This window comes from Balaenoptera borealis (assembly GCF_965194805.1).
Source record: "Balaenoptera borealis genome assembly, chromosome: 12".
NCBI classification, from domain to species: Eukaryota; Metazoa; Chordata; class Mammalia; order Artiodactyla; family Balaenopteridae; genus Balaenoptera; species Balaenoptera borealis.
In genome coordinates this window covers 11908575-11922253 of record NC_138869.1, presented here as the reverse complement: position 1 = coordinate 11922253, position 13679 = coordinate 11908575, and the positions used below count along the sequence as shown (strand labels likewise).

At 48.0% G+C, this 13679-nt stretch overlaps 1 protein-coding gene across 6 annotated transcripts in view; it reads right to left on the bottom strand.

Moving 5' to 3' along the window:
* Positions 1–13679, bottom strand: part of SRGAP3 (SLIT-ROBO Rho GTPase activating protein 3) — a 274178-nt gene that overhangs the window by 60766 nt on the left and 199733 nt on the right. For all 6 annotated transcript variants that reach the window (XR_014232057.1, XM_082344358.1, XM_082344359.1 and 3 more), the window contains exons 8-10: positions 12843–12944; positions 10434–10631; positions 6180–6264 (exon numbers count right to left, since the gene is read on the bottom strand). Coding sequence is in view for 5 of the 6 variants with exons in the window: in XM_082344358.1 (XP_082200484.1) it covers positions 6180–6264; positions 10434–10631; positions 12843–12944 (385 nt within the window). In the remaining variant the exon portion in view is untranslated. The remainder of the gene's footprint in view (positions 1–6179; positions 6265–10433; positions 10632–12842; positions 12945–13679) is intronic.

Here is a 13679-nt window from a genome sequence, read left to right as displayed (position 1 = left end):
CATTTTGCTCTGTAATGGGCTATTAAATCTTGGCCTGAAAAGGTTATGTCTCATCCCTTTTATAGACAATGCACCATTCACCCTAGAGGGGCTACAGAGTAAGTTGAAAGAAAACTCACCCATATCTTAAGTGTAAACCCTGGAGCTTACTGACTACCCAGGACAATAAAGAGGTCAGAAATCTAAGACTCAGAGATGATAAACTAAGAATCCTCTGGCCAATAAAACGACATAGCAACAGCCAAGGGCACATAAGGGCGTGCACTCTTGTTCCCAAGATGTGGCAGTGACATTTGTAACAAGGAATGACAATTTGCAGGGCACCTAGAAGCATTTTGACTTGTGTGTCATGTTCAAAAATTCACTTCTAAGTGAGGGTGACCCAAAAGACCTAGTTTCCTCCAACTTGTGGTTTCTTTGAGGCATGCTGTCAAAAGAGTACTTGAGAGAAACTGAGGCACTAGACATGATATTTCATTTCATTTTTAAAAAAAGCTTTGTATCTTTTTAGTAAAAATATTCCACTTGGCCCCATATTTCTCACCTGTTTTCAAAATGACCAGATTATCCCCCCAATATAAAATAGCTCTCAGGTGACATAAAAAGGCCATTGATGCAGGTGTCACCCTACCCTAGCCCCACTCTTAGAAAAGCTTTCTACTGAATGGAAGAGTTAATATGTCCAGGTAGAGGGGAATCATCTGAAGACGCTCAGAAGAGTGAATTAGAAGATTCTGAGCTTTCTTTGGCCCGCTCAATTTTTCATGCCCCAACTTTGCCCCATGGGCAAGATCTTTATCAAACTAAGTCAGCGCAAATTCTCCCCTTTCCCCTAATGCCCTTAGAATCCACATATACCTTTATTGTACAGGGGAGACACAAAAATGACTGAAGATTTGGTTTCAGCTTCAGTTTTTTCAGTAATTCAGTAATTTACTAACTTCAGTTAATAATAATGTATCAATATTCATTAATTGTGACAAATATACCATTTTCGTGTAAAATGAAGATATTAATAATAGGGGAAATTGGATGTGGAGTATATGGGAACTGTACTATCTTATCTTTGCAACGTTTCTATAAATATAAAACTATTCTAAAACAAAGTTTATTAAAATTAAAAAAACTATGGAGAACAGTATGGAGGTTCCTTAAAAAACTAAAAATAGAACTACCATATGACCCAGCAATCCCACTACTGGGCATATACCCTGAGAAAACCATAATTCAAAAAGAGTCATGTACCACAATGTTCATTGCAGCTCTATTTACAGTAGCCAGGACATGGAAGTAACCTTAGAGTCTATTGACAGATGAATGGATAAAGAAAATGTGGCACATATATACAATGGAATATTACTCAGCCATGAATAGAAATGAAATTTGAGTTATTTGTAGTGAGGTGGATGGACCTAGAGTCTGTCATACAGAGTGAAGTAAGTCAGAAAGAGAAAAAGAAATACCATATGCTGACACACATATATGGAATCTAAAAAAAAAGATGGTTCCGATGAACCTAGGGGCAGAACAGGAATAAAGACACAGATGTAGAGAATGGACTTAAGGATATGGGGAGGGGGAAGGGTAAGCTGGGACGAAGTGAGAGGGTGGCATGGACATATATACACTACCAAACGTAAAATAGATAGCTAGTGGGAAGCAACCACATAGCACAGGGAGATCAGCTCAGTGCCCTGTGACCACCTAGAGGGGTGAGATAAGGAGGGTGGGAGGGAGATGCAAGAGGGAGGGGATATGGGGATATACGTATGCATATAGCTGATTCACTGTGTTATACAGTAGAAACTAACACAACTAACACAAGCAATTATACTCCAGTAAAGATGTTAAAAAAAAAAAAAAAAACTTCCCCAGAATTGACCAGTCTAACAAGACCCATCCCAGTTATCAAAAGAAGCAGAGTGGGCTTTCCTCACAGCTGGCTTATGAGAAAACAGGACTATGGAAATTCTTCTAGATGGCTCTTTCTTAGCCTCCATTATACTTCTGAAGCTGCATTTTCATTTTTTGTTGCTCTTCAGCTCAAAAGTCAGAAGAAGGACTCATAAATCACATCTCAAAGCAAGGCGCAGCTGAAGGCTAAATAAACTTGGAAGACCAAATGGGTCAGGAGTTACGCCAACCAAAACTAATTATTATTATTATTTCATTAAGGCCATTCAGGCAAGGGCAGGAATAAAAGGTTGCATGTGAGAGCACTCACGGAGGAGCTGGAGAGAAGCACTTCCTCGTCTGGGATCTTATTTTTTAAAAGAACATCTTGTTTTCTAAATCCAGGGTATCTGATTTTGAAAATACAAGTAGCCAGCAACTCACATGGACCCACCTTTTGCTACGACTCATGAGCAGCAGCCCCCAATCACATGACCATAAAAACTGATTCTGCGAGCCGTGGAAGCTGCCCCCGTCACACACACACCCAAGCTCCTCTCTAGGACTTTCTGTCTCTCCCCTTTCCCTCTATTCTTGCTGTTCTTGTTCCTCCGTGTTACCCACACTCCTCCATGGCCCCACTCTCCTGGTCCAATACTGAAATGTCAGGATGGGCAGAATGTAGAGGGGCGGGACGGGGGAAATGAAGAAAAAGCTCATTGCAACTCCTTCTCCCCAACTCTTCCTCTCCATCAATGAGTTTTGACAAATGTAAACACCCATGTCTAACCACCACCCAAAGCAGGATATAGAACATTTCCATCACCTCCAAGAGCTCCCCAGCTCTCACCCCCTAGAACACACAAAACTAGTCTATGGCAATAGAAATCAGATCAGTGGCGCCTTGAGGTGGAGGATGAGGGCGGCTGACTGCAAAGAGGCACAAGCAAACTTCCGGGTGGTGGTGACAGGTGGATGTATGCGTTTGTCAAAACTGATTTCTACACATAAAATGGGTGCATTTTATGGTATATCCATTATATGCCAACAAAGTTGATTGAAAAAATTCCATTGGTATTAGTTTCAAAGTCCTGGCTATTCCTTCAAGCCCTAGTTATTCAGCTTCCTTGAAGCCTTTCCAGCTCTCCTGGGCCCACAACGAAACCTCCCTCTCTGGACTCACAACCCTCAGAGTCTGTACTGTTCACCTGGCAATTCAGTCAGTATTTCTGTGTGATAGTGTTATCGCTATTTAATTTTTTATGAATTCATGTGTTGTCTCCCAGCTAGACTGTAAGTGCCTTGGGGTTGGGAAATGGTTTCATTTTTCACCAGTTCTTCTAAAGCATGGGGCTCACAAATGCCAAGCGCCTGCAGAGCCTGGCAGCCCCCTTGATAGCTGCTGAGTGGACAGGAATTAGGGACTTGTGTGGCCAGGACACAGCCACTAGAATGTGCACCCACAGGGAGAAGAGAGCGAGCCAGGGAAGGCAAGGACGTGTTGCGGACAGCGAACGCCCACCGGCAGTGACCACCAGCCCCACAGCCCAGCACAACTCTCGTCCTGTCACACTCCTTCCCCAGAACACTCCTGGGAGCTCTCTAGGCTGCTTCAAGCTGTCATCTCGGTATCTACTGGCATCATCATCTTAGAAATTCCCTTCATCTCTCTTGTACTGGCCCCCTGTTTCCCAGACCCTATTTTTTCTTCCCTTTCAGTGGAGCACATCCTTCAGCCAACAGCCCTCTCTAAACAGAACACAAGACTATCTCTGAGGTTGCCCAGCAGCTTCAGAAGCCCCAGGTCAGCTCCTCCCCTCAAAGCTGAGCCTCATACCCAGCTCCAGGGCCACCAAGACTTGCTATAAACCATCTGTGAACTAAAAATGCCGCCTGCCATATCAGTAAACAAGGGATGTTGCAAGCATCAGCCACTACAGCCACTCCCGACGGAGAGCCCTGCGGGAGCTTGGGATGGAAACATAATGCCCAGGGACTTCCCTGGTGGTCCAGTGGTCGAGAATCCACTTTCCAATGCAGGGGACAGATTCAGCCCCCGGTTGGGGAACTAAGATCCCACATGCCACAGGACAACTAAGCCAGAGTGCCACAACTACTGAGGCTGTGCGCGCTCTAGAGCCCACGTGCCATAACTAGAGAGAAGCCAGCGTGCCGCAACAAAGAGCCCGCGTGCTGCAATGAAAGATCCCACATGCCGCAACAAAGATCCTGCGTGCCGCAACTACGACCCGATGTAGCCTAAATAAATAAATAAATAAATAAATGAAATATAATGCCCACCAGTGAATCATCAGATACTGCAGCCACCCGCCCCCGCCCCCCCCCCACAACAAATGGTGCACCCTGAGTTAACTCAGGATGAGAAAAGACAGGATACTGGCTCCAGAGAGCTGAGGTGCATATCAAAGGAATGACTGTACTGAGCCCAGACTCTTGCATCTTCCCATATATAGAAAAGTGCCAAATTCCTTAACGTCAGATGTCTGGTTTTCCTTTATTAACAGCAATCTTTAGATGTTCCGACTACCTGGTCTTCGTTGCAAAAACTCCTATATATCCTGGCTCCCCACCTTGCCTCTTTGGAACAGTGTCTCAGAGTTATCTGAGATGCTGTGGCCTGGGCTTAAGTCCTCAATTTTGTCCACTGAATAAAATATAACTCTCAGCTCTTAGGGTGTGCATTTTTGTTTTCGGTTGACACATCCTTGACCTTGGATGGTTTCTAGTTCATGTTCTGGTGACCTTTCCATTCAACGTTCATTCAGTGGCTTCTGAGTGCCTGATACGAGCCAGGCACTGTTCTAGACACTAGATAAAGTGGTGGACAAAATAAGCAAGGAAGTCCCTACTCTGGTTGAAGATATGATGCTCTTGGGGGTGGGGGTGTGACCAACGACAATAAGCAGGTGAACAAATAGTATATAGGATGATTTCACATGGTGATGAGTGAGATGAGGAATATGAAACAGAGTGTTGGGACAGAGGTGGTGATTCCTTGAGGTTGGGTGGCAGGAGGGTCTCAGGAGGAAGTGACATCTGTGCTGACAGCTGAAGGGAGCTGACAGGGAGCCATCCACACAGAGACATGGGGTAAGGGCATTGCAGGCAGTGGGAACAGCAGATGCAAAGGCCCTGAAGCAGGAATAAGTTGGATGAGCTTTTTTTTTTTATTTTTTTAACATCTTTATTGGAGTATAATTGCTTTACAATGGTGTGTTAGTTTCTGCTTTATAACAAAGTGAATCAGCTGTACATATACATATATCCCCATATCTCCTCCCTCTTGCGTCTCCCTCCCTCCCACCCCTCTAGGTGGTCACAAAGCACTGAGCTGATCTCCCTGTGCTGTGCGGCTGCTTCCCACTAGTTATCTATTTTATGTTTGGTAGTGTATATATGTTCATGCCACTCTCTCACTTTGTCCCAGCTTACCCTTCCTCCTGCCCGTGTCCTCAAGTCCATTCTCTAGTAGGTCTGTGTCTTTATTCCCGTCTTGCCCCTAGGTTCTTCATGACCACCTTTTTTTTTTTTTTTTAGATTCCATATATATGTGTTAGCACATGGTATTTGTTTTTCTCTTTCTGACTTACTTCACCCTGTATGACAGACTCTAGGTCCATCCACCTCACTACAAATAACTCAATTTCATTTCTTAGGTGAGCTTTGATGTGCAGAAAGGAGCTCAGTGCCGCTGGAGTACAGTAGGGAAGTGGAGGATGGGTAGATGAGGTCAGGGAGGCAGGCAGAGGTCAAGTGACCCTGGGCCTCGTGTGCCATGGGAGCAGTTGGGATTTTATCCCACCCATCATTGGAAGCCTTTGGGGAGCTTTAAGTCTAGCCCCCAGGTCTCCCAAGGACCAAACTCTGCTTTACACATATGCATTCTTCCTCTTGGACCTCGAATCCTGGCCAGGCACTCCAATAGTATTCCTGGCAAACAGAATCTGCTAAAAAGCAACACTGCAGACGCCTGTTCCCTGAATCCCACCCCCTATCTGTTGGGGACCCTCATCACTTTATCTGGGACCCTCCTCCACAACCCAGACTAAGACTTGTGTTTGCCCCATAGTTTCTGCAGCCAGACTGGACCCCCCAGCATCTGTACCAGAGCTATTTTCCCAGACTGCTCACCCTGGTAGGTGGCTCCAGGACCAGGCCTCATTCCACCAAGTGCCCGGGATCTCCATGTGAAACAGCTCAAGGGGCGACAACACAACCCAGCGGGGAAGACTGTCCCCCTTGCCGGCCTCTGCCACCTGACTCACCTTCGCCCAGAGTCTGCTTGAGTAAGTCATGCTTGGCCTGTAGCTTAGTGATGAGGTTACTGCCGTTCACATATTCTTTAAATTTCTGTAAGACACAAGGCACAAGGACATTACCGATCGCAGGGCCAAGTCCTGCCATTTCTGCCTCCATAATGGGCCTCCAGGGCGGGAGGCCACCCTCAAGGCCCCAGGCATGGGGAAAGGGGTTTCTGCGTCAGCTCCATCAGATCCCCAGCTCTGCAAAGCGTGGCTGTCCAGTCCTATGAGGCATGTCAGGTCAGTTTGGGAACACAGAGAAATCTCGGGGGATGGGTGCAGTGAAAGGTGCTTCTGTCAGGTGAGGACTGCAGGAGCCCGGGCAGTGGGCTTCTTTAGCCATCAAAGTTCCTCCGTGCTTCTGGGCCAAGAGCAGGCAGCCGAGACAAGAGAGCGTTATCAGATCTGTCAGAGGGGAGCCTCAGAACATGTCTCATTTTATCTGGCTGCACTCTGAAGGAGGAAGGGCATTGCAGGCCCCTGGAAACGTTCCTATTAAACTAACCCGAACTGCATTTGGGGATATGATTTTCTTCTTTTTACAGATGAGAAAGGTGAGGCTGGCACAAGAAATGATTTGCCCTGGGACCCCAGGCTGCCTCTAGTTCTGGGGCCTGGCGAAGCACAATGCACTTGGAAGCCGTGCCAGGAACGGGACACCCAGAACAGAAACACATCTACCTGCTCCCAGTTCAGCCTGGCCTCGGCCATGCCTCTACACAACTACCAGCTTCCCTCAGCCCTGCCCACCCCACGTCGCCCAATCACAGGCCGGGAGCCCTCTCTGCTGGACCATGAGCCACTGTAGGCACCGTCCATGCAGGTTCCTTTCTGGATCCTTGGTGCCTACAGCTGTGCCAGGCATATAGTAGGTGCTGAGAAATTCAGCTGAATCTCTGACCTGGTGGGACTGACATAGCAGAGTAGGAGAGAGAGAGTAAACTAACAAAAACATAAGTAAAATACACAATTGGTCAATGGTGGTGAACGCTAGGGATGGAAACAAGGCAGGAATGAGGAACTGGGAGTGAGGGCAGACCTCACTGCAAAGTTGCCATTTCAGCACCGGCCTGAAGGAGGTGAGGAAGGGAGCCATGTGGGTGCACATGGGAGGGAAGGGTCTAAGCAGAGGGGGACGCAGTTACAAAGGCCCTGAGAATGAAGGCACAGGGACGGATGTGATTGCCCCAAATCTGCCAGCTAGTTTCTCACCAAAAAATCCATTCTATTCCCCAGCCAGAAGGCTCAGAAAGGGCGCAGAGGAGCAAAGAAGTGCGCTTCGGCAGCTCAGGACATCTGGAACGTCACCATCTTCCCGCTGAAGACAGGTGTGGGGAAAGGCCCACAGGGAGGGGGCTGACATGTGCCCGGATAAGACTGAGGTCACCGCACCCTGGCCCACCCTGCTGGGTTTCTGGGGCTTGTGGCATCCTGTCTCCTTGGCCGTGGTCCTTCTCAGCTCCTAGGGCCTTGTCCCGTGGTTGCTAAGAGTCACTCCCCCTTGTATCTGTAGATGGTTTTCAAACATGTACATTTGGTCCTCACTGCAATCTCAGATGGCAAATGGTGGAAGCATCACCATTCCCATTCTCCCCAGAACGAAAAAGAGCTCAGAGCTGCGGCCACTCAGTGTGCGATCTTGGCCGGATTTCTGAACATTTCTGGGCCTCATGCCCTCCTCAAGGTAAAATGAGTAGACTCATGGTGCTTCTCCAAGTGTGGTACAGGGACCAGCGGCCTCCTACCCAGCTGGGGAGAGTGTCCACATGCAGATTCCTGCCCTGGAAGACTGTGAGTCTAACCCGAGGAGGGCACCACAGAGGCCCAGAAGTGCTCACATTTCCAGGGTGCCACCTCAGGGAGGGTGGTAGTCTGGGAACCTACGTTTTCAACAAGCTTCCTACATGATTCAAAAGCACACTTCGGTTTGATAACTACTCACCTAGAGGCTCTCTCTGGATGCTTCCAGTAATATAGCCCTCTGATTTTATCGCCCTGTGTTTAAGAATTCACCATAAAAAGCAGAGCTGCAGTATAAGTAGGTATTCTCTCCATCCTGCCTCACTGTCCCAAGCCAGGTGAAGCTCCAATCCCAAACTTGTAACTCATGGTTTGGTGGGTTAGTGCAAATTACACCTGGTTAGTGCAAATTACACACTGGGGCTCTGGGGCTTGGGGATCCTGGCTACTTCTTCCAAGCTTCACCCAGGCTTCACGTGTGACCCATGAAGGAAAGAATGCCATTGAATCATATTAATGTTTGCTTTAAAAGGAGTGTTATGTCCTTAAAAATACCTAAATAATGTCACAACATCACGTAATGAGGTGTACTAGCCAACCAGGTTGATAACTTGAATATTCAGGTCAAAATATAACATCCATGACCCCCATCATGGATGCTGTCTTTTAATTTCAAGCAGGCTGAACCCCCTTCTTTGCTTCTGCTGCCTAAGTGACAATACTCATCCACACTCCTCGCTTATCTTTGTAACCCATAAATTCTCTACAAACACAGTAGGCCCCTCGTGGAAGTGGTGAGCCCCCGAAACTGGCATGGGCTGATTCACATAGTATTCACATAGTATGTGCTAAATAAATACTTGAATGAATGAATGAGTGAATCGGTTCTTTCTTGAAAACAACAAAGTCAAAGAGTGTTGATGAAGGAAATGCAGTAGGCGTCAACCGTTGGTTTTTGACAGGGATTTGACGAGGCCCAGCATGAAATGGAGTTGGATGTTAGAATTGGGTGGGTTTGTGACTGGTTAAATGACCACAATCTAAAAGTGCTGATTAATGGATCAATATGAGCCTAGTGGCATGTTTTGAATAACTCTGTCTTTGGCCTGGGCCCTGAAGTACCAATTAGTTTTTTTTTATTGACAAACTTTAAGGTACAGAAGCCACGCTTACTGAATCTGCAGACACAAGGTCTGAAGACACAGCATATGTGATGAGCAGCCGGATCAAGATCGTGACAGTCTGGAACCATGAGCTGAACCCATCAAGAGGAAATCTAAGCGGTAATAAACATCAGACCCACCCAAGACATCACCTACACATCCCATAGGAGGAGGGTGGCCTCGTCTAATGGCAGTACGGTGGGAATAGAGATTTAACTGATACTAGGTTAAGAAAAAAAAAAAGAATATGATCTTAGGACATATGGAAAGAGAAGCATAGCTCCTAATGTGGAAGGAGGTGAAAGTTTAGCCCTGCTTTGTGCTGGTCACTCCACTGCTGGGACTCTTACTTAGAAGAAGCACCGACAAGTGGAACACGTTCCGGAGAGTGTCGCTAGGATGCTGAGGGCACTCAAAACAAAAGCTTAAGAGGCTGGATTGAAAGAAGTAGATATGTTTAGCCTGGAGAAATAAAAACCCAGCTCCCTGCAACCTTGCCAGACTGTCAAGTAGAATTAGCCTCTCTCTGGGTTGCCCCAGAGAACAGAATTAAGATCAATGACCAGAAATCCTAGTGAGGAAGATTTTTGAAGATAACAGAGATACGGGAAAACATCATAATATCTATAGCCAGCCACAAGCCAAACAAAAGGGTTGTTTGGGGAAGGAGGGAGCTTTTTAATCTGGGGCTGTTCAAGCAGAATCTGAATGACTTTTGGGCAGGGATAGGGTTGAACAGGATCAAACATCAGATGGAAGATGTAAGGTCCCTTCTAACCCCATTCCATGTTCACTAAATACATGTTGAAATAAAGCCCCGATGCCTCTCATCCCTGTTTCCCCTTGGCCAAGTGAAATGTAAGTAATCTGGGATTTTACATGAAGGGCTGGCAACTCACCAGCAATTTGCAAAGATCACTCAGGGTGTTGTTTGCAGAGTCCATGCCCAAATTTGACACAACTTGACATGACAAGCATACACTAAACTTGAGGGTTGTGACTTGAGGCGTGCACCTGGCTCTGTTAGCTCTTTTTCCTCTCACGCTACTGAACACAACTCTCTCTGTATTTTTTCTAGAACAGGAAAATCACAATAACTGTCAATCCAAGATCAAGGCCGGTGCTACCCACTGGCAGCTCACTTTCTGCATTTCACAAAGCCACGCCAGGCAATTTAATCTGAAAAGCACGCTGGAAGAACTGTAGGTCTAACTGACCCACGTGGTTGCTCTGGCTCCCAGTAGTTTGGGCTGCTCCCCAAAATCACTGCCGGGGGGGTGGCAGACGGAGGATCCTGGGCCAGGGCGCCACTTACTGTAAAATAAAACATTTCTGTCTCCTGCTGGTTGGCTCTCCTCTTGGCGATGTTGATCTTGCTCATGTAGGTCTCGGAGGCGGCTGACTTCACAGACTCCGTGGACCGGCTGTGTTGGAAGGCGTCGGAGACGTCGAAGTCCTCCACAGTCAGCATGTCCTGCAAGGTCTGCATGGTGGCGTCCAGGGTTTTTCTAACCTGGGGAAACACAAAAATCCTTCAGGTTGACAGAAATCCTTCAGCCTCAGAATGCCTTTGACACCTCAAAGCCCTTTCCCAGCCGTTCCTTTATTTCTTCCACATGAAGCATCAGGAGGCAGGCAGGACAAAGATGCTCATTCCCATTACAGTGATGTGGAAAGTACGGCCAGCAGCTGGCTGGGGGGAGAAGCCAGGTGGCCTAATCTAAAGTCATGTCATGGGACTGCTTCTGCTGGAGACAACGTCGGAGAATGTTGTGACCAACAAGGAACTTGGGTTTTGAGGTTTGTGTCTCTTTATGGTTATACAACCCCAAACTAGCTCTTCCTGGGAGGCAGGTCCCTGAGGAGGAGCAACGCTAGAAACGCTCCCCGTTTCCTTCATCCAGAGAAGGGAGGGGACACAGCCTGGATAAGGGCAGCACTGTCCTCAGTGAGTGAACTCCCCCGCTGTCGGCCACTGAGTCCATGCAAGCCTAACTGAGAAAAAACAGCCTCGAGGAAGATAGACCCAAGACACACGCAGTGTGCTCGGTCCTCCAGGACTCCGACTCCTCTCCCAGGACCGAGCGGGACCCCGGAGGCTTCACATGCAAGGCCCGGCCTCCCCACAGCCCTTCACTAAACTGTGCCTAAAGGGCGTACCGGAACTTGGACGGAGGGTTGTTCCAAACACAGTCCTGGGAGAACTGCGTCCACATTCGCTGCACAGTGATTGCTGCTCAAAGTCTCTCTTGTCACTCAGATCTCAACTTAAAAGTCGTCTCCTGGTGACATCAGGCCTCCCCCCACCCACCCCCGACCACCCTCCTTAACTTAGTGTCTGATATTCTGCGTACGTATTCATTTATGGGTTCATTCGCTTTTGTGTTTTACCACCTGTCTTTTCTCACTAGAACATAAACTCCGTGAGAGGACGTACTATATTGTCTCATCCACTCACTTAACTCTGCACAATGTTTAGCGCATAGTATGTGCTAAATAAATACTTGAATGAATAAATGAGTGAATCGGTTCTTTCTAACACAGCCTCACAGACGCTCAGGTTCAAAACCGAGCATTTCCATGGCCATGCACAGCCTACCCTGAGGAGCATGTGCTTCACCCTCCTTTCCGTGGCCCCGATTTCCAATTTAAATTCCATTAACATTATTATCCATATACAGCATATACCGTTCCATGTAAACAATTTAAAATGCTTCAGGGGAAGATGTAGGGCATAAAGAAAGAAAGAAAACACTCTGGCCGTATCCTCTCTCTTCTCAGGTTTGAGAAACAAATACATAATTTGTCTCCACATAACCTCCCCACAGGGACTGCTTTGATTCGTTCATCCTTAGCTGCACTCTGGCTCACGTTCGTCCTGGCTACGTCCTTTTTGGAGACACAAAGCAACCTGTCCTCTCTGCCTAGAACAGCCCTCTTGAGGTCTGAAGACAGGGACCACGGCTCCCCATCTCCAGCTTCAACTGCACTTCTCAAGGATGGACCTGCCCATGATCTCGGGTGACACTCCCATGTCCTGGTGTCCTCCAATTGGGTGATGTCCTCCCTGGGTGGGGGCATCCCGGCTGGAACCGGAGGTCTCCCATGTGGCCTCATCAGTGCACATCAGAATGGAGCCACTCCAGCTGGTACTTCCATTTGTGCCCACCTGGCGGAAGTCCTGAGCCACCAGCTGCAAGGGAGGTGTGCTGGCCACGGTGAGACAGAAGCTCCCTGGAGCTCAGAATCTATGACATGTTTAGTGTGCCCTGGGTTATTTCTTTGTGTAATTTAAAATACCTACTATATTTCTGACGATAAAAATAACATAAGCTCACTGCAGAAAATAGAGAAAAGCACAGAGAAGAAAACAGAAATCGCCTATACTCCTGTAACCCAGACAAAACCACTATCAACATTCAAAGTACTTCCTTCCAGTCTTTTTTTCTATGCCCGTGAATATGCACAGAAACGTGCACACATACTTCAGTTTACCCTGGCTAGGACAGTACTGAACACAGAGTTCTACTTCCTCTTTGCTTTTCTTTAACATCTTGTGAGCATTCCCCATGCCATCAAAGATTCTTAGTGTAGGTGGTTTTGACAGTTGTGCATCTTACAGATGAACCCTGATTTCTTATGTGTTCCATGGCAAGAGTGGACTCTGCAGGACCAGCCAGGCCTTCGTAAAGAAATCCCTCACAGGGCGGAGGGGCTCACTCACCTCCTCGTTCTCGATCTTGAGAGTGGCCAGTCTGGACTGCAGCTGGTGGTACCGCATGAGCAGTTCCGTCTGGACGGGCTGCTGAGCACTGACCTGGCACACCTGCAGAAATGACAGCCACCGCCTGCGGTTGACCCGGGCCCTCGCCACCTGTGCGTAGCTGGGGCCTGTCTATCATTAACATCCCCATTGACAGCTGCGGAAACAGGCCTGGAAAGGTTAAGTGACCTGCCCAAGGTCACACAGCTTGTACCCAGCGACACCAAAGCCAGCCGGGAGCCAGGGGCCACCCTCTCACGCTCTCGGTTGTGGTCTACATTTGTGCAGCACGTGACGGTTTGCTACTCAGAGCTTGGACATAATCTCATTAAGTGAGACTAATTGGTTAATTTCCAGGCAGGAAGCGGTGGTAAGGAAGCAACTGCCTAAGAGAAGCCAGTGAAAAGAACAAAGGATGGAAACAGTCAGCGGAGTGGCCCAGCAGGAAGATGCTCGAGAGAGAGGCAGGCATGGGGCAGCGGCCCTCTCACAGGGGCCGCTGAGAGAGGAGGGGAGAAGAGAGGAAGATGAGAGAGCGATACTGTTCGCCTACACCCATTCCCACCAGGGCTCTCACTACCTGTGGGCCTGGTTGCCTGGCGTAACTTGACTGAGCTCATAAGGGACAGCAGGCCTCTGTTCTTTACCACTACCTGGGCAACCCAACCCTGCAGTCACCAGACGATGAGCCAAAGGGCTGGACGTGAGGGCACAGGGAAGGGGCAGGAGCTGTGGGGAAGCCCGGCAGAAGGCATCGCTTGCAAATGAAGAAAGTGGGCAGAGCCATTGGAGGGTCCA